The 21,208-nt window shown below is 41.7% G+C and overlaps 2 protein-coding genes across 3 annotated transcripts in view; one reads left to right on the top strand and one right to left on the bottom strand.

The window, feature by feature from the left end:
* The first annotated feature begins 1,211 nt into the window (after positions 1-1,211).
* LOC309719774 (junction-mediating and -regulatory protein-like) lies at positions 1,212-18,011 on the top strand. Its single transcript, XM_082556143.1, has 10 exons — positions 1,212-2,552; positions 5,941-6,114; positions 10,316-10,466; positions 11,053-11,222; positions 11,324-11,489; positions 11,644-11,813; positions 12,080-12,151; positions 12,247-12,342; positions 12,425-12,968; positions 13,068-18,011. Exons 1-10 carry the CDS (start codon positions 1,740-1,742, stop codon positions 13,373-13,375), a joined length of 2,664 nt encoding a protein of 887 aa, XP_082412269.1. The 5' UTR covers positions 1,212-1,739; the 3' UTR covers positions 13,376-18,011.
* Positions 15,862-21,208, bottom strand: part of homer1b (homer scaffold protein 1b) — a 25,296-nt gene continuing 19,949 nt past the window's right edge. For both annotated transcript variants that reach the window (XM_082556146.1, XM_082556145.1), the window contains 4 exons: positions 19,136-19,292; positions 18,764-18,874; positions 18,589-18,669; positions 15,862-18,491 (listed from right to left, as the gene is read on the bottom strand). In XM_082556146.1, coding sequence (XP_082412272.1) covers positions 18,300-18,491; positions 18,589-18,669; positions 18,764-18,874; positions 19,136-19,292 — 541 coding nt within the window. In that variant the 3' untranslated portion in view covers positions 15,862-18,299. The remainder of the gene's footprint in view (positions 18,492-18,588; positions 18,670-18,763; positions 18,875-19,135; positions 19,293-21,208) is intronic.

The raw sequence follows: 21,208 nt of genomic DNA, 5'->3' as shown, positions 1-21,208 counted from the left end.
TAAAAAAAAAAAAGGAACACGCGGTTCTTCAGAAATGTTCAGCCGTCTATCCGAAATCACCCCAACTTGCTCCTGATAGTCGTAGGAGATGTTCAGCATTTTGCAGTATTTTTAAATGAACGTCTTTAAAACTACAGGATCCCAGAGGTCCCAGGGATCTGTTTAATAATGCAAACATAGTGCTCTATAGGTTGTTGTGGTGGGAGGCAGTCTTCGTTGGAACCCATTAAGGATTTTTTTTTCTTTGCATCATTAGGAGAAACAGACCCTGCTGAGGGACTCACTTTTATCTATCTCAAGGCTGTGACCATTAATGGGGAATGCTATTTTCCATCCCTGTCTTCTGTAACAGGCCAGCCAACGTGTAAACAACAGGAGCTGTGTAACTCAATACCAGTTCCCTCCTCTGAACTTAACTATGTAAGATGAGACACATTCTTTTCTTCAGTTTTTTTCAACTACTTTATTACTTCAAGGTTAGTGGTTTTGGACTACATCATCATTATGATGGCAACTAAATCCTCCCACAGTCCAAAGACAAGCGGGTTAAACTAATAAGTGGCTACTCTGACTTGGCTGTAGGTGTGAATGGCTGTCTGTATGAGTCATCCCACTGATCCCCTGTGACCTGAAAATAAAGTTGGTTCACTCGGCTTCCTGCCCTTCCTCTAAAAAGAAAGAGGGAATGAACTGTTTTATATTAGATGATTTCAGGGGCCTTCTAGAAATGGGGTCATTCAGTTACTTCAGAAAATGAGCTGTCAATTTAATTGGTGAAATATTTTAAAAAGTTATTATTCTGTGCATCTAACTATTATTTAATTCATTTCGGAAAAAAGCTGCATTGTTTTTATTTTCTAAGCTACCACAGTTACGTGCCCTACTCAAGCGGAATCTCTAATGTTGCGTTCATGTGCTTTTTGGGATACAGCAATGCAGACTCAGTGTCCTCAAAGCTGGCTTGCATTAGTATAGCAGTCAGTAGTAACATGGTAAGTAACTGCTGCTAAAGCAGCTTTCCATGGGATTACAAACGTTAATGCAAACCACTCTTTCTATTTACATAAAGTCTCCAATGTTTCATAAATAGACCGCAGTGTAGCTTTCAGCACTCAGTTTTGCCTATTTCCCCGTGTCTCCGAGTTTATCAATATAGTTCCGATATATCTCAGTGCACCTGAAGGCATCATATTTTGCGTCTGTGGTCCTGCTGGGCGAACACTGAAGACAACATGGTAATGTGAGTTTGGAGACGATGCTACCCTTTCACACAGACCGGAGAGAGCCCCGTGTAACGCTCATGTGTGCTCTCGGCGTGGCGTATCTGAACGATGTCTGCTTTGGTGTCGTGCTTCATGATTAGAAAGGGGCTCTGGAGCCGAGAGAATAACAGAACCCAGCTGACAGGCGGATCGACCGTTGGACTGGTAAACACTCGGGCGCCTGTTATGTGTCAGAGCCGAGTCTTTAACGGCCGGGAAAGCTAATGGCAGAGGTAACGGCTGCTCGATGATGCGATAGACGTCCAAGTTGAAAGCAGGTGGGCCAGAGATGGGACATGAAACCGCACTGCTTCAAATTCATCCACTCGAGCGAAGGAGGATAGCCCCCCAGGCGAAATCTCCTCGGAGAGCAAACGGTTTGGTAAACGACGTTACAGCGCTGTGAGGCTCTCCGTTTCACGCCCCACTCCCAGACAGTGCCACCGCAGCATATTCCCGTTTCATCACTTGGCAGAGATGTCCTTTACAATGGAGGATAATTTGGAGTCGGGGTGGGTAGCCGTTCGCCCGAATGCGTTTGAGGAGAAGGAGAAGCATAAATTTGTTTTCATCGTCGCTTGGAATGAGGTGGAGGGCAAATTTGCCATTACGTGTCATAACAGGACGGTGCAGAGGAGAAGCTTTGGTAGGGACCCTCCTGTGGAGGTGACTGGTCTGGAGGGGGACAAAACAAAATGGCTCGAAAGTCCCGTCAGGGATATAGCGTCTAGTAAAGGAGCCAGTGAGGCTAAAGCATGCAGCCCTAAAACCAAGTCCCTGTCAAAACATAGTCCTGTCAAAATTCAGACTGCGACTAAACCCGTTGCTTCGCGGGTTAGCCCCGACACCGACGCGTTACAATCACTCAGAGAGGACCAGCTGTCTCTATCACTGGACTGCCTGGACCTGGAGGAGCTGGACAGTCTGAGCAGGGAGGACTGCAGCTGGGCCGGACTCTTCTCCTTTCAGGACCTTCGGGCAATCCACCAGCAGCTGTGCTCGATAAACTCCGTCCTGGAGCCATGCCTGCCGGTGTTTCCAGAGGAGCCGGCCGGGATGTGGACGGTGTTGTTCGGCCCGGCGGAAGTATCCGAAACAGAAATGGACGAGCTGTGCTTCAATTTACAGGTGTACTTGGGTCACGCGCTCGACACCTGCGGTTGGAAGATACTTTCCCAGGTTCTCTTCACGGAAAATGACGACCCGGATGAGTACTACGAAAGCCTGAGCGAACTGAGGCAGTCCGGGTACGAAGAGGCGCTCAGCCGAGCAAATAAACATCTGCAGGAGGTGAGTTTTGAGATCCTCCCACAGCTTGTCTGTGACACAAGTGTGTCCGCACATCTGGAAAATTAAGATGCGCTGCACTTACCAGACCCGATTCATTGCACAGGGCATTTATTTTATTCATGTACAAAATTTAACAACACAAAAACACACAAACTCAGAAAAAAAACCCCCAACCTAATATTACATGAGATTCACCTACAGTAAGACTTCAAAAAAAAGTCCAGTATGCAAGCTGGAGCTCTTTCTTCTACCAGGATGCTGAAGGCACAAAAACTCCCAAAGTGGATGTAGAACTGCTAGAATAATAGTCACTGTACAGGACACTAACTCCGGGTTTGCTTTGAATAATCATGAATACAGCAAGAAAACTTATGAGACAAACACTTCAGAGAGGCTAATTTGGTCATTTCCATTTTGCTATAATAAATCTGTTCTATGTAGGTTAGACAGTTATAGCAGGCACACTTAAAACACACAAAAAAGAGTTAAACAGAAATGGCTGAACTATTGAAACCAGATTTATTTGCTTGATTAGTTAAGATTGGAAGTTTTTATTTTATTTATTTTTGTATATCTATCATTCTATGCATATATTATACTGCATTAGTGTGTTTTGTTTGTCATTAAAGCTAAGAATTAGAAGTTCCAGGGGTACTGATGCATCCTCCAGTATAGCCTTAAGGTTTAATTTTTCTTTAAATGATAATTTAAAAAAAAACACTACGATGCGTAATAACTAAAAATAATAAACCCAGAATTAATGAAAACAAAAAGGCATTTCATTTCCACTACTGTCACAGGACAGACGGCACAGGACGAGAGGAGACAAATAGAATCACGTTCCCTTTGAGTAGGAAGCTAGTTTCTGAGGTTAGAAAGAAAGAACAAAGTTCAGTTAAATTCAGTTTTATTTATAGAGTTCTAACTCACAACAACAATGTTGTAAGTTAGAACTCTATAAATAAAGGCGCTTTATATTGTCACAACAATCAGGCGACCCCCTATTAGCAAGCACTTGGCGACAGTGGGAAGGAAAAACTCCATCTCACTCACCTAAAACTCTAAGGGGACTGAAGTGTGAAAAAAACAGATCACATGAAGTTACGGGAGGTAAAAAAAAAAAAAAAAAAGACAGTGTAACCTCTACAATACAAGAGACACCCAGTCAATGACAGGTAGAGTGCTTCAGTTTTTTCCTTTTCTCCAGAGATAAGGTGGAGTACCCAATAATGCTGTCTCACCAGAGAGCAAAGGGTTGTTTTTTTTTATAAAAATTCACTGCAGTGTGCTGTACTAAACTCACAGCGAGTCAGCAGTCTGCTTATACAGCTGAGCGAATCCAGTCCACACACAAACCTGGGATCAAAACTGGTTTCTTTTGATTGTGAGGTGAATTTGTAAGCCATAAAGTTAACATTATAAATATAATTCATGCTAGAGGAGCACATAACCTCATTATATGTTTATGACCTTTAACTCATTTTGAAATTATGAGTCTGACTGATTTGTGGCCTTGAAAATGAATTTGACATTTATTTAATACATGCTAATTAAAGATGTTTTGAAGTAAAAGGAGTAATATTTGTTTTAATAACATCACTCATTTCAAATTGCAATGATTTAATGTTTGACCGGGACTCTGACTAATAGTGCAGACACCCTCCAGACACCATGCTCTGGGCCTGCTCCTCTGGCACACTTAAGCAGCAGCTAATGATTGGTTAAAAGCTCATAATAGCAATAGGTATTGATGCTCATCGGCTCTCGCATTGTGCTCCTAATCAGCAGTGGTAGATTAATGCATCCTTGACTTGTGGAGCCAGACAGTGAGAGAAGGCCCCTGAGGGAACAGGTGAGAGAGGCCTTTAATGGAAGTGTTTTCAACAGTGTTACTTCTTCATAACGTTACAGTGGAAGTGGTAGATAAACCTTGGTGTGTTACCCGGATTTCTTTGAACTACATGGACTATTTAAAAGCTAATTTTAGTGAGACCATTTCTTACAATACACTTATATTCGTTTTGCAAATGCAATGAAAAAGGATAGAAGGCTCCTCTTAAAGATGCTGTGTTTATGATCGCAGTCACAGCGTGATGCATTTCATGTCTTTTTTAACTTAGAGTTGAAACGACATGCATTTATACTGATGTGCTTATGTGACTATTCTGGCCGAGGCATTTCCTCTCTGCTTTGCTTTTGGCAGCGAAGAGAGACTGAATAGCGCACACGAGTGAGAGAAGCCATGTCGTTTCACACAGACGGTCCCACAACCACTCCCGCTGTCAGAATAAAAAAGGCAGAAAATCAGACAGAGGAAGTGTTGCCTTACTGCCCTTTTCCTGATCTGAAAACATTAAACAGCCGAGCCATCCCTCTGATTGCTTCAGTAAGTGTTTATCAGTTTGGGATTTCCATTTGCTCGACGGAGGATTCATCCTCGAGGAGCTGCTGATCTTATTCAACTGTTTATCACAGGCTGAGCTCCCTGGACTGCAGTGACAGCGCTCTATAGCTCATTCAAAAACAGAAGTTGTTTATTTTGTCAGACATCTCACACGTACACACATGCACGCACACACACACTGGCCTATCGATCCTCTCACTCCATTTGAGGAATGAGTTAATGCTTATTTTGGTGTTGCTGGTAGCCTACAGGATTATTCAGTCTGGCAAAAATGTGCATGTATCGATCTTATTCCCAGCAGCTGCAATGACTCTGCTCACTTAGCCATAGTCTATGCAGCAAGAGACTACGCTCAGATATACTCCTGTTATTTACAGTTACACAAAGCATCCTTGTAGTCTAGTCATAGTTTTAATAATCTTCTCGCTTTTTACTCCCTTCTATTCTGTTTGGATTCAAATCCCATTCATATCATGTATTTTAAAGCTTTAGATTTTATTTTGCAGATTGAAAAAATATATATTTTATTCTAGGCATTTTTATTGCAAATAAAGCTATCCAACAGTGTATAAGTATTCAATATCACATCTCACTGCAAGATTGAAGTGATACAGTCGTTAATGAAATAAATAATTAGGATATCATTTATGTGACTCTGCTTAATCTTTACGTTTTGAGTATGTTTGCTAAGATATATTGTACTATGGTCCAAAATCAGATTTAAGGCTTTTTAACTAAATTAAAAGGGCTAAATACTTTATAATTTATTCAATATAAAACAATTTCCAGGCTGGTCTGGAAATATTCTGGTCTCCTGTGACGCCCCCTCCACCTTGCTCTTGTGCAATCCCACCTTATTTTAAAAATCATGGAAACACCCCTTACTTGCAGTATGTTTGTAAGCTGCTCGATGTGCGCTGTTTTCCTGTGTTTTAAAAGTTGTTGATGTTAAGAAAAATAACTTCTTGCACGTATAAAATGCAGCTGCTGGAGAAGCACAAGACCATGGACAGTATGGTGGAGTTACTGGAGCTATATGAGGAAGAAGACCACGCCTACGGAGGTCTGCTGGAGGCCTCCACACAGCTGTACCAGTATCTTCTGCAACCCTTCAGAGACATGAGGGAACTAGCCATGCTTCGCAGGCAGCAGATCAAGGTAACAATTTCCCCTTGTTTGGAATCAGAGAGGCATTCTTGATATTTCGTGGGAATTTGTTTGAACTTAGGTTTGGATCTAAATCCTTTAGTGACCCAGTAATTTTGCAAGACCTCTCGGCATTTTACCAAGCCCTTTCAGTCAATCCAAGTAGCTTACATAGTTTGCATGCAAACAAACATTTTACACATAGGGGGTAAAAGAACACTGGTGACATATAACCAGGAGGAAATAAAAATAAAATGAGACACAAATTGTTGTTGTAGATCATGGGAGTTGTGTGGGTTTTTCTGACCTCTTCTTTAGCTGCTATGTTTAAATTACATATTATTTCTGCATTTAGTCAGTGACGTGGACGGATCATAAAACACAACGGACCTGACAGGAAATTCTCATGTCTCCTAAAATAGAGCCTGCTCCATTTGTCTGCAACACTGTGTATGTGTGTGTTTGACGAAGATGTATTATGGTATTACGGTACAAATTATCTTGTATTTTCTGATAAGCTCCAACACAGTGGGAGGGGGATGAGACGGATCTAATTGCAAAGGGAAGATGAATGCTGGTGAATGGATAAATGGTGGAAAAGCTTTGTTCAATCATTGCAGTGCTGATGGCACATATATATTTAGCTCCATGACTCACACGCAGCACATCAATAATAATAAGACCTCAGTGTCTTTTGGATGGATATTAACTTTGCCACTTGATATCCATCTACTAAGAAAAAACAGCTTTCCCATCCTTGGATCAAAACCTTCCTCTAAGTTTTCCACAGTACCTGAAAAACTTATGGTGGTGTGTGAGTGAAATGCTGTCAAAGTGAATGGATCTCCAATTTCCCGTATTCTCACAGAGACATGACTAAATCATGTTGTGTGGGGTCCTATAGGTGTACTGCAGGTACACCTATAGGACCTAATGAAGAAACAGAACCAGTAGGAAGTATTTTTTACGTCTACAGCACGTACAATATGCTGTCCACACTGTTCAGCTGGGATTTGTCACCCTGGCAACCAGGAATCTGAACCATGAAAGAAGTAACAATCGCTGTATTTTATCTCAAACAATTACCTTTTTCTAACCCTGAGTATTTTTTGTTGTATAAACCTAATTGAGTCCAGCTTAATAACAAAGAATAATCGATATTAAATATTGTGTATATTGAATTAATAGTTTTTAGTATTAATAATAGTACAAATGAAATAGAAAAAAATCTTATGTGTATGAGTCAAACTGTTGTCTCTGCTGTGAGCATAATCACTCCACCACATTCAGTGAATTCAGGTATTTTAGTGAAACTAATTCTTAGGAATAAGGGTGGAAATTTATGTCCAGAAGCACAAATCAATAGAGGTTGTTACTATTCAGAAAGGACCAGTCTGAATGGAAGGATGGATTGTTGAGTAAAGCTTTCCACTTCACGTGTGGCTGCTGTCAATCACAGTCCTTCAACTAAAGACAGAGAAGGTTAGCAACTTTAATCCTCTATGTTGATAGTCGGTCGGATGTATGGGTATGGTATAGATGCATACATATACTACTCTGATAAGTAGAGCAGAACCTCCCTTTTTGTCTCTCTGGATTTTTTCTGTAGTGCATTTAGTCTGCTCAACAGTATGTCAGCAGAATCGAGGCTTTGCCAGAAAACAAGAGGGGAGAAAGAGGTTACAAAATATGCAGGTCCCACCGAGATTTGAACTCGGATCGCTGGATTCAGAGTCCAGAGTGCTAACCATTACACCATGGAACCTCCTACCAGAGTGGGGGAGGTAGGAGTGGGTTACACTCAAACATCCGGGTGTATTTATAGCCTACAGCATCTGCAGCTACTACACAGCAAGACTTTCAGTGACTAAGTTCTTTTATCTTCACAAAATGGTTAGACAAGAGTAAGTGCTCTTTCTTCTTCTAATGTTCATGCATGTTAGGTTAACTGATGATTCAGAACTGGCAGGACTGATGTCTGTCTACTCTGTGATGGAGTAGCATTTAATATCAAAACACTTGATCAAAGGTTATTTTTTGTGAAGTGAAAAACACTGGAAAGACGAATCTTAATTAAGAACTTTTTATACATATTTTTTGTACCCGAGTTAACATATAGATTGAGAGCATTTGAGATCCTCTTGTGAAATATTTATTTATATACTGTAACCTTAGCTATATAGTAGCACAAATCAATATGGAAGAATATTTTTATTAAAAAACCTTCAGGAAATTGCAGTAGCAAATGATACTGGTGCACTGCTGAATAGAGATGGAAGGTTAATAAGGGTCAGCCAGTTGATGTTTAGCTCTGTAATCTTGTTTGTCTTATGATTTCTGTGGTATTCATTTCACTTCATTTCATTTCTGTTATCCTGTATTTTATGTATATAAGATTTAGATGGTTTGTTTATGGTTGGTTTACACAGCTTGTGTATGTATGTGTATGCATGTGTAGCTGTATATATCCATACGCTTGTGTGTGTGTGTGTGTGGGGGGGGGTGAATTGTGTTGCTTACATTGTTGAGATATACATTGTTGTGCTTCACAGTCACCATCTGCCGGAACCAAATTCCTTGTGTGTGTCTCTGCATATACATGGCTAATAAACGCGATTCTGATTCTGATTTTGTGTAAAAACAAAACAAAAAAAGGACTCGCCTGCTTTCCACATTAGTGATGGATTGTTTATTCTTTTTTGGTGTCTAACTCTCTAAACCATGATGCTGCAGTTTGATAATTAAATGACAAATGGTGTGATGCTGAACTGATCCAAGCTTTAATTAGTTTCTGAAATTTGCACTAGTGCATCTCAAAAAATGTGAATGTTGTAAAATAGTTCAGACTTCCTGTAATTTAATTCTAGAAGATTAACTTTCAGTGAAATATTTCAAGCCATTTTTTTTGATTGGAAATCAAAAAACCAAAATTGATTTAATCTGAAAAGAGGACATTGGACCAGCGAGCAGAGGTCCAGTTATTGTTTTCTTACACCTACGTGAGATGTATCTGATGTTGTCTTGGGTTCAGGAGTAAAGAGGTTGTGCGAACATCTAGCCTTCAGAACTGAGGCTTAAAGTTGATCATAATTTGGACTGCATTATTGTGGCTGCGTATGCTGAACTAGAGTTTTTTAGAGTGTGTGAATAGTAATTTAATAAAAATCTATATGAAGTATTCTAACAATTTTAGATAGTGGATTTCTGACTTCATCAAAATGGAAACATAAAACCCCTGAAATATCAACTTTACATGTAATGAATACAGAATATATGAAAGTTTAGCCTTTTCAGTTAAGCTATTAAAAACAACTTTATATTGTATTTATTATATTGATAAATACAATATTACAGTAATTCATACTGTATTTGTTGATATTAATATTTACATGCTCAACTGACATTATTCTATCTTCCATAAACATAACCAATAAAACAACGGAAACAATTAAGATTTAAGTTTTTTTTAAATTTGTTTTTCATCATCGCACATGCTTTTGTAATCTCAGTGATCGTGTGAGGCTGACACTACTTTTTGTTATAGATGTCTACTTGCATACATGCTTACTTGACTGTGCACACAGTAATTAAAAATAACTAAACTAAAAGAGAAGATGGAATTTCATGACAGTTGCCAGTACTTCTGTGTGTGGGAGTGAGGCTGCCCCTCCAGGCCTGCTTTTTGTGGTGAAAGCACTTAAATGGAGTGTGTGTTTAAACTTTAAAACCGTTCCACACAGATTTTATGTGTGGGGAGATTATCTGTACTGTTATGTATACCACAGTGACTCCAAAGTTTAGGAGAACCATTTGTGTAACTTGCTCTTACCACTAAGTGGCAGTAGCTTAGTAATGTGTGATATTTGGAGTTTAGACCACCACCACTCTGGATCTCAAATGGAAAAGAAGCAGTGCTATCTTAAAGGTGTATGTTTTTATGAATGGGCAGCTAACTTGTCATTGAGATTTGGCTCCACTGTGTACACAGCAGCTGCTTCCTAATCTTTTTCTATTATTCTTATTCAATGATTATTCATTTTTTATTATCAGCACACTATATACTGTATCCAAAGGGTTATTTTGAGAAGTGTTAATAAGATTTATTAAAAAACGAAACAAACTTACTTTTCTTTAGATTTTATTCATCACAGAAAAATATTAAATGTCGCTTTTTAATCTTGCTGAAAAAAATGTGTGCATATCCTCTCGTTAGATTTCCATGGAGAATGACTACTTGGGCCCGAGGCGCATTGAAGGTCTAAAAAAGGAAGACTCTGACTGGCAGAAGAAGGCTCAGGAGGCCGTCCTCAACATCCAAGAGTTTACTGTAAAATACTTTGAAATCACTGCCAGAGCCCAGAAAGGTACGGTCTGCCATCACTGACACGTCAAGTCGATAAAGCAGCAGAAGGATGACTTTGAATAATCAAACAGAGAACACGCACACACATAGTAGAGACATTGGCGTGTTATTGACCTGTGTGTGGTTTTGATCCCAGGGCTAATGCGATGTGGTATTAATGAGACACTGCAGACAGCTGTGCTTTAACAGAAACAGGAGAAAACAAGGACGACCTATTGATCAACCAGCTCTGCCAGCAGCTTCTGTCAGTGCAGGGTCACTCCACAATGTGTCCCTCTTTTCTCATGTTTTCCTTCACAGCTGACTCATTCTTTTATTATCTCAAATTCATCAGATGAAAAATCAAGTAAGTTAATTGCTTGAAGAGACGACTGTAAAGAAAGTAGATGCAATATCCAAATGTGGCCAATAGATGTCTCCCTCTGTGTTATTGTAAGGAGCCTTCCTTTTATGTTAGACTTTAGTCATCACATAGAGGGAAAAGAAATTGCGGTGACGTGCCCACACACTGTACCAGAGGATGAGACTGAATGAGTCACTCTCACGTTTCACTCATCCACCTGTGCAATGTGTTTTGTTGTCCATAGGTGTATACGAGCGTATGAAGTTGGATCAGCGTAAGTTTGGTAAGTCTTCGTGGACGGCGGCGGTGGAGCGCATGGAGAGGCTGCGCTACTCAGTTGCAAAGGAAACCCTCCAGCTCCAGAGAGCCAGGGAGATCTGTCTAGAGCAGAGGAAACACACACTTCGAGAAGAGGTGTGGTAACACGCTCACGACCAAATGAAACTGCCAGGCACGCTTACTAAGCATGCTTTGTTTTGTGACCGTTTTCTATTTTTTACATTCATTCCTTCCAGATGCAGAGTCTGTGTAGCAGTGAGGACGCGATGGCCCTCTTAGACCACATGGAGACCAAGTACTATGAGCTCCAGCTTCAGCTCTATGACATCCAGGCTGAGATACTACAGTGTGAAGAGCTGCTCCTCACTGCTCAGTTAGATAGCATCCGTAGACAGATGACAGGTTCTACTGCAGCTACTTTTTGTTTGCAAGATCTTAATTATCCTGTTTTAAAGAGAGTCCTGAAGTAGAATTTCTGCTATATTAACTGCTGTAAGACTTTCTGAATTCTGGTTGTACATTAATGGTTTATATTTATGTGTATGTGTGCTTTCAGAGCGTCAGGATGAAGTGGTGTACTATGACACCTTTGAAAGTGCGGATGATATAACAGAGGACAATACTGCAGAGAGAGAAGAGCTGCGCAGACTTCAGGTCAGCGCTCGACAGCTGGAGGCAAGGAGGGGGCGCATCACTGCCAAACGCTCCTATCTAAGGAACAAGAGGGTGTGTGTGCTTTACTAGCTTTTATTTTCATTCCTGAAGTGTAGCCTGGATCATGAAGCCTATTCAAAATGAAGAAGTGACTGCTAATACTGTGGTTGCAATCCTGTTCAGCTCTTCTGTGCTAGATATTTGGATTTTCTCTACAACAAGTTATAAAGACACATGTCTCCAAGCAAATATGTGTATACATATATATAATTATGGTATGTTCATGACTGTGAGTTTTTATTGATTGTTTAAATTGGTTATGGTGTGTGTATCGATAGGAAATCTGTGTCTCCAACCACACTCAGAAACAGCAGAGACGCCAAATCCTCCAAAAGGACCCCACATCCCAGGTAGAAGTTGTTTTAGGTTTTTTTTAATGATGGGACTTTTTGCTGCTAAAGCATCTCCATCATCTCTCTCCTCTTCTAAACTCATGAATTACCAGCTGAAAAATGAAGAAGAGGAAGATGAGAAAAGGAAGAGGAGCAGAGTAAGCCAGGAGAGGCAGAGAACACTGGACAGATTACGCACTTTCAAACAGGTATGTGCCCTCCTGTTCACTGGAGGTGTCTCAGTATATGTAATTATCTTTTGCTCACCTACACCTTTGTGTCTTTTTCTAGCGGTACCCAGGTCAGGTGATTCTGAAGTCCACTCGGCTACGCACGGCTCACAGCACAAGAAGAGAGCGAAGAAGCGTGGAAATGAGTAGCTTGAGTGAGAGGGAGGAGTGCGCGGACTCTGTTTGTGTGCAGAAGCAGGGCCAGCCGTTGTGTCTAAGTACCAGCGTGCAGACGGACCCCAGCCCCAGCTCCACGCTCACCACTCAGCCCACGACGGCGTATACGGCGTCGCTTCCGCCGCTGCCTGTGCCCAGTCCTGCAGACTCCTCCTGCTCTCCTTGCTCCTTGTCCTCATTGCTAGCATCCCCTATCTCCCCTCCTCCTCCACCACCCCCTCCACCCCCGCCACCAACAAGGGAGGAGCTGTCGCCCTCTGGGAGCCCGGGGCTGCGGGGGCAGAAGGCTGGGGGGAAGAGTGTATCAGAAGAGCTCGCTCTCTCCCCGCTTGGCCCGTTTATCCCTCGCTTCTTTGACAGCAGCCAACTGGTGAGCGCCCGCAAAAAGCTGAGGAAGACCCCAGAGTTTGACATCCACAACAGAAAAGGTACCAGGACTGTTAATAAGCAAAATAATTTGAGTATTCACATTAGCTAATTACAGCAGCCAATCATAGTCTGTGTTTTTCTCCCCTGCTCACATGCAGTAAGCTCCCCCATGGACGAGGTGCTCGCCTCCCTGAAGAGAGGCAGCTTCCATCTGAGGAAGGTCGACCAGCGTTCCCTGCTTCCTGCCAAGGGTGACGATGACCCAAACAGCATCCTGGCCCAAATTCGTAAGGGGGTCAAACTTCGTCGCGTTCCCTGCAGAGAGAGAAAGGACCAGGGAGAGTTCCCGCCTTCCACCGACCCCCTGACTAGGAGCATCCACGAGGCGCTGCGCCGCATCAAGGAGGCCTCACCAGAGTCCGACTCGGACGACGATGGTTTGGCCGCCCACGACTGGGAAAGCTAGGGTTCAGGGCTGCACCCGTAACACAGATGACTTCAGCCTCTGGCACTGCACACACTGTACTGTACTGTAAACACACACACACACACAAACAGTCAATCACGCATTCAAGCACACACATCTCAGCCACACATGTACCCAGTGACTACGCCAGAGAGTCACAACAATTATCACCAACTCACCAAACGCTCCAAAGGTCTATGGTCAATCTGTTTTCAGTTTCTTTTTCACACTACATCCTCACGATGGTTAGCGATTATGTTTTTACTACTACTGTATGTCACTGTGGTTTTGTTCCCATCATCAGACTGTACTGATTCCATGTTTACTTTTTTATTTATATCAAATGTACTGTCTCGCTGACATACTGCACTGACACTTATTTGTGAAACTGTATATGGAAAGTGCTGATGAGCTGTGTGACCTCTTCACTCACCCTACAGCATAAAAGATGTGCGTTGCTGGTAATTTGAAGTTTTTGGGAGACTGAGCGATGAATAGTTTACAAGTTCAAACTGGGATCACTGGATTTAGTGTCCAGATTGTAAATCATTACAGCATCTGATATTTTTCATCAAGCTGCCCCCTCACTATGCTGCCTATCTGGTTTTGGCCCATTCCCATCACGTGGGCATGGGCGTGTCTGACAATAAAAGGACCAGTGCTCATCTTTAAATCCTTGCCTCTGTGGCACCAGATTTGCGCCCCTCCCCCTTTCTCTTGTCCTCTTCTGGCCCTCACCACCCCCGACTCTCACAGCCTCTCTGAGTGAGCAAATATGTATCGACCCATCTGTTCGACCGCAGCATATGGCTGGGCGGGTGGAAGAAATAGAGGGTGCAGTAAGGTTTATCATTATTTGTCACATCTAACAGCATCTCTAATCTGAAGCTGGACACCTACGGTTAGAGAGGATTGGACGAGGGGTCACTGAAGTTTGTTTGGTGAGGTGGAGGTCAAGGTTAGTGTCAGTGGTGCTCGTGGGTAGATTCAGTTGGTGATTCCCAAACTTCATATAAGGGATAGTCACGGTGGAGGAGTGAAACTGGTCATGCTTGTTTGAGTGATGGATGGTACGTAGGAGGCTAGATTCTCTCTGCGCTGTGGGGAGTCAATGTGGGCCGTGGAGCAGTCGGTTGTGATTGATGCAGTTTCTCCTGCCATCTTCTCCACTTTCTCTCCTCCCCTTTATTGCATTTTTCCAAATTTCTTTCCCTGCACTCGGTGGGCAGGAGAACACAGTAGGAGGCCTGTTACTCACAGTGCTGGAAGTGAAGATATGCACACATGGACTCACACTCTAAATTCACAGCCAACATGTGCAAAATCGTTTCAGTGACAGAAAATGGTGTGAGCACTTTGATGATACATAGTACAAATTCTAAATCACTTTATCTGTACAGGAACAATTATTATGCTTTAACCACTGGGGGAAAATATATATTTAGAAGCTAAGTAAGTTTAAAAGCACTGAATAAACTCAGTCCTGAATTTTTGGACAGACAGTACAAGAATCTGCATAAACATAGCACAAAGACGTGGCTCTGAGCTTGGAAGAGCTTCAGCATGCACTGTCTTAAACAGCTTTAATGCAATAAATAAATGAATAATAATTATAAAAAGTAGTGTGCTTTTTCTCTTAAGCTTGTGTTGGGAGCCATTCACAGATTAATCACAAGGCAGAAAGAACAGGCACGGGTGTATATGTCATAGCTTGAAAGTAGCTCGGTGCTTAAGATGGTTTCTTTTTTTTCCTGGCAGAGCCAGTCTGAGGCACAACAGTCTTCCATGGTACCCTCATCATGTAGCATGAAACAGACACTGACCCGACTTTAGTCTAAGACTAACTCAGACCTTACACGACTTCACTATAACTGACCAGGACAAAGTTTCTCCAATGTTAGTGCTAAAAGTTATGTTGCTCTTCTTATCTGTGGTCAGCAGTGTGTTTAAAACCTTTGGGAAAGCGGGCTCACACCTGTGAACCGGCTGTTTCTTACCTGACTGACCTGACTGTCATGTGCACTTACCTTTATCTATAAATAACCTCGACACAGCTGTATTTTTGCACTTCATTTCTTAGTTTGTGTCCTGTTTTTATTTCCAACGTGTTTCCAGCCAAATCTTTTTTTTCTGATGCATTTGCTTCCTATAAAGACCTGTAATCGACAGGCTGATTATATGATCCTTTGTCTGAATACCTGTCAGTCACTTGAGAAGTGCAATATCAAAATAATGAAATATGAGAAAAGGAATGAAGCCTCTTCATTGGTGACAATGAGTTTAGATTGCTTGTCTAAAACAGTGGACTTACTAAACAAACTGTTCCAAGAATACCTGTTTGCCTTTTCCTAGCATTCTCATTTATTCTGATGTTTTGTTTTGTTTTTTAATTTACAATTTTGCCCTTGCATTTGAATAAAACCTTGTGAAGCAAATTCTGAGATTGTCTAATGAATATTTTCGATTTTAAAAAAACAGAGCCCAAACACTTTGCACACACTGAACGCCGCGGTCACTGTATTTGAATAAAAAACATAGCATTTCTTAGTTCACAGAGGTGTGTTTCTTTGACTTTGAATTCAACAGAGGGTGTAGTTTGGCTGAAGCACCAACAAGTATGTCTCCTGATCGTTTGTCACCGGCATGTGATAAATCCCTTCAGCTGCGAACTCACAAGTCTCACCAGTCTATGAACATCGTTGGCCTGAGGTACCTCTTTAATATCATGAGTTCAAAATTACTTTAAATAGTCAAAAATATTGCCAGTCTTCTCATACCTCTAAATACAATAATAATACCTACATTTAAATACCATAAGTTACAAAACAGGAGAATGAAAAGCTTCTTATCCACTACTGTACAAAGGCATTCATTAACAATAGCATTAATATTAAGGTATTCCATCTCTGTCACTCAACCATCAACGTTAAACCAGAAAAAAAAAGTAACATTTCCCTTTACATGAGACTTATTCCAGTGTATTAACCTGCAGAAAGCTGCTGTGGTATTACTTAATACAAATCTAATACATAGAGGGAGTTATAACAGTGAAATAAAGCGCAAACAAGGTGCACTTTAGAAATGGAGTCAATTTTAAGGAAGCGAGTTTAAGGTACAGCTTTAGATTTTACCTGCATAAATGCTGCTGTATACAGTAAGTCTATATTTGGGTACAGAATGTGTAAAACTGTGTTTTTTAACAGATTTAAAATGCACAGAAGAGTTTTTGTTGTTGCTGTTTTCAACCTACAGGCTGAACACTCATAGGTTAATACACAACAAAAAGCCACCCCAAGGCGTTACTGCATTTTGAGTCTTCCAGCCATTCATTTAAACGCAGTCATGAGTAGAAAGTTGTCTTGTACATTTCTATAATTATATCATCAGTGTTATATTCTGTGTAAAAAAAGAATAGAAACTGAGTGCAGTTCTGTATTCACCAGTGAGGAGTGAAAACCTGCGGCCAGTTTCACCGAGGGTGGAGATTTTACGAACACCAAGATGACACTCTAGAAGCCCTTCACGATGCACTACTTCGACCAGACAGGGCTGCCACACAGTTTTACGGTCAAAAGTAGTACACTTTCTGTTGGACAGGGGGAGACCAGCTTAGTTGCATTTGACCTATATCTGCATGAGTCCACTGAGTAAAGTACCTGATAGAGTCGGATAGAAGGTGTCGAAAAGAGCCTGTCTGGTATTGCTCAGTGTGAGAGTGTGTGTGTGTGTGTTAAGTGTCGGCGGCCTCATTGTCCACAATGTTTCGCTGCACACACGCACACACACACGCACACACACACACACACACACACACACATATTATATACAAACACTTCTCCACTCATATGTGCTTGAAGGCACACATTATGTCAGGCCTTGTTCAGAAAAACACACCACACTGAGTTTGGCAGGAAGACAGGTCTGTGATGGTGGAAGCAGTCCGGATGCAGAAATCTTTCATGTTGAATATAACGTGGGCACACACACCCGAAACTTTCTGTGTGGCATGAACAACGCCTCTGGAAGATTTAGTAGTCGTCTATCGTATAGGAATTTAAACTGGCTGCGGACATACAGAAGTAAACCGAACTATATTTTTCCCAGGTTGGGATTTTGGGTGTGGGGAGGGGGTAGCTGTGATGTTACTCCAGACAAATAGGTAACACTGACTGATTTGTTGTATTGAGAGTCATCCTTTAATTCTCTTCTGGCAGCCCGAGCTCAAACATGGGGCTTCTCCGTTCAGTTCTCGTCTGTACAGTAAGTCACTTTGGATCAAAGCATCTGCTAGTTAGAGGACAATATTTTCGGGGGGATTTGGCAGCTTTGGCGCAGTTCTCTGAGTCTTAACAGCAATTATTTCCACATGACTTTCAACGCTCCCCTCCGGGGGAGCGGGGTGGGGGTGGGGGTGCAGTTTAGAGTGGAAGCGGGGGGAGGGGGGGTGACGGTGTGGTGTGATGCTGCAAGCTGTGGTGCAGCTCTCCCAGTCAAACAGTAGATGGCACTGAGGCACAGTTCTCAAGTTAACTCTTTGCGAAAGGGTGTGTGTGTGTGTGTGTGTGTGTGTGTGTGTGTGTGTGTGTGTGTGTGTGTGTGTGTGTGTGTGAGGGGGTAGGTTGGGGGGGGCAGGAACTACCAGTTCAGCCGATGTTATGCCTACACCAGCCCATCAGAAGGCAAGCTGAGGTAGACCCTGCATCGTCGCGAGCCACAGGAGCGCCTGCGGTTGGTAGGAACTGGATGCCTGCAAGGTAAAAAAAAAAAACAGGGGAACAGCTGCCCTTTTTGACTGAAATATGAATGTGGGCAGTGTCTCATTTTAATCTGTGTGGGTTGTGAAGGGGAAAAGGGGGCATAGTGGGTAGGTGTCAGAGTAAGTTGTCATATGGCTCTGTCTGTGAAGTTTAGGTAACTTTGTCTTCTAGCTGGCCTCCTCTATGAGCCGAGCCAAGGTGTCTCTGAGCTCCGTCAGCTCAAAGATCTTGCCGTCCAGCAGCTCCAGCAGCGTCCGCAGGCTCTTCCTAAAGTTCTCCTGCTCCTCCTGGTTCTCTTCCAGCCTCTGCTCGGCACCCGCCAGCTGCTCCTCGAGCACGCGGCTGCGCAGCTCCGTCTCCTGCGCACAGTGAGATGATGTTGGCATGTTAGTTCATTAAGGTGGGGCGATTTTTTGGAGGATAGAAGATAGAGACCGTCCCACTCTTTTGACTCACCTCGAGTTTCTGGGTGAGTGTGTCTTTCTGCTCCATCAGGTCATTCATGTTTTCCAGTTCTTCTTTCAACTTTTCCATTTCCTGGGGGTGTAAGAAAAAAATTAAAGTGCTGTGTAAATTAAATTTAACGTGCATGAGCCTTTTCATTTTAGGGAAAAATCACACAGACACACACCTCTTCTTTATCCCTTAGTGCAGTCTCTAGTTCTTCTATGGTTTGGTTGAGCTCGGTCTTCTGGGATTTAATCACTGGGGTTTGGTTGCTCTGGCATTCAAGTTCAGTCACCTGCAAGAATAAATTGTGGACATCATTATTCAGATCCAGAGAGGAACCGGTGTAACAGAAACAGGCTCTCTGTCTCATTCCCAGACGACCTCTTCCCTTTACTCTCCCGCATGCTTACACTCAACTCTCTTTTATTCTTTTTCCCTCTCATTCCAACTTCAGAGCACCCCCACCAAATGATCACCCCTTTTTAAATTGAAATGATTTAATCACACATGAAAACAAACAAGCATCCCTGTGGCCCCCCCATTCCTCGCTCACCCGCTTGTGTAGTCTCTCTGCCTCTTCCTGGTAGGCGGCCAGTTGCTGTTTCCACTGTTTGACGTTGGCAGTGGACTCCAGCAGAGCTGCCGTTAGCTTGGCATTGTTCCCCTTTAGTGCCTCCAGCTCAGCTTCCCAGTGTTTTGTCATGGCCGGGCTGCAGAACACAGGGAAACGCATGCTGTCAGTTCACCAACAGTGACATTAGACGATAAGTGCTCGTGTTTCCATGATAATGCATGGTGAAAATCCATCAATCCATCGAACAATAATGCAGATTATTATTAAAAAATACTTCATAGTTATCATTTTCTATTTTGTTAGATCATTTCATTGTACATCTAATAAGGTTTGCATCTCTCATTGTAATCCGTACTTTTATTGGGCTTCACTGAGCTGAGCACGATTACTTCAGTTTACCAAGAAGGTTACGTTTTTTTATTTGTCTGTTTGTGTGTAGACAAGATTACACAAAAACATCCAGGCCAATTTTCCTGAAAGTTGGAGGAGAGCGACAAATATTCACATTTTAAGGACCCTTTCGGGGCAAAGAGCAGGCCCACAGATTTTAGCCTGAAGATTTGGTTTAAAGTCCGACTAAGGGTTAAGATTAAGATTAGGATTAGGAATGTAGTAGCTCTGGTTAGGGTTAGAATAAATCCCCAGAAATGTAACTCAGTGCTCTGAATTGATAGAAACATGATTGGGTGTAAAGGAATGCATGTGCATGGTAATTTTCCCAAATAATTTGAGTTATTCTATAAAACTGCTATTAACTGTAATCTTACCAGCTAATCTGGTAAACTTGTTACTGTTAACACAACAGAGGGATATAATTTAACTAATGAAAATGGTCAGTATGATTTGTTTTGTGTTCACGTGACCATGAAACTGTATGTCACAGTATAAAATATAAATAATACCTTTTAGAAAGAATATTCCTAAATACACGAACATGAGATAACAGGGAACAACGACTGCAGTGGGCACTCAGGCTGGAGGTCAGCACTTCACGGGCAGTAGTTGTGAAAGCAGCTGTCTGACAGATGAGCTATAATCTGAGATTATATCCTTTAGACTGGCTGGAGCCTAATCTGGTCCAGCTACTCACAGAGTAGATGACGAAGTGATGTGACTGATTTTAATGCACCTACAAAAAAATTATTTTTGTCCTTTTCATTCATAGGTTCAGAGTTGTATAGTATATATCTTATTATATATTACATATATATAATAAATGGGGAATAATATACTGTTTAAATATGTACAAACAGTATATTATACAAGCAAACAAAATAGAAAATAGGTGCAGAGTTTGTACAATTCTAAAAAGCCTGAAAGTCAATATTTGTTATGAAACACATAGCCTGAACTCTCTCAGGCAAACTGTTGGGACATTTCATTAAGTAGTCTTCAGGAATATTTCTGCAGATTTTGGGAAAGATATTCAAAGCTCTTCTTTGCATGCTGGCTGTCTTTTGTTTAATTCTCTGTTCTCAGATGATCCCACACTGCTTCAGTAATGTTGAGGTCTGGGCACTGGGGAGGCCAATCTGATAGTGTTCCACTGTTTGTTTGGGTTTTTTGCTGTCAGCTAAGTTTTTAATGCATTTGCAGTGTTTTTCCACATTAAAAAGGGTATCGTATTATGTAAAAGATTCAAATCCTTTGTCATTCCAATGAATTTCATCAAGTTCTCCAACATCACTGGCTGAAACGCAGCCTAATGGCAGAGCTTCCACCATGTTTTACAGATGATTGTAGACACTCACTGTTGTACATCTCCTGACTTCCTCCATGCATACTGAAGATAATTTGAATCAAAATTTTAAAATTTAGATTCATCACTGCACAAGATCTGTTGCCACTGATTTTCAGTCCAGTTCTTGTGTAACTTGTCATACACTCAAAAAAAGGAAATTGGGTGGTTACATTTACGAGTTCACTTGTCATTTGAACAAAATTTTGTCAAGTTTTTATGGTGAACGCAATCAAATCATGTTGGATCTGCAACTTAATTTGTTCTTGTTCAGATGACATGATACAATCTAGGAAGTGTGGTTAGTTGCCTGC

Source organism: Aulonocara stuartgranti (genome assembly GCF_965226115.1).
Source record: "Aulonocara stuartgranti genome assembly, chromosome: 12".
NCBI classification, from domain to species: domain Eukaryota; kingdom Metazoa; phylum Chordata; class Actinopteri; order Cichliformes; family Cichlidae; genus Aulonocara; species Aulonocara stuartgranti.
The sequence above is the reverse complement of the archived record's forward strand: the minus strand, read 5'-3'. Positions and strand labels throughout refer to the sequence as shown.

Coding starts and splice junctions, on each gene's coding strand:
- LOC309719774 (XM_082556143.1), top strand. CDS start 1,740: ATGTCCTTTACAATGGAGGATAATTTGGAGTCGGGGTGGGTAGCCGTT. Junction 11,223..11,323: donor AACACACACTTCGAGAAGAG/GTGTGGTAACAC, acceptor CATTCCTTCCAG/ATGCAGAGTCTGTGTAGCAG. Junction 12,152..12,246: donor AAAAGGACCCCACATCCCAG/GTAGAAGTTGTT, acceptor ATGAATTACCAG/CTGAAAAATGAAGAAGAGGA.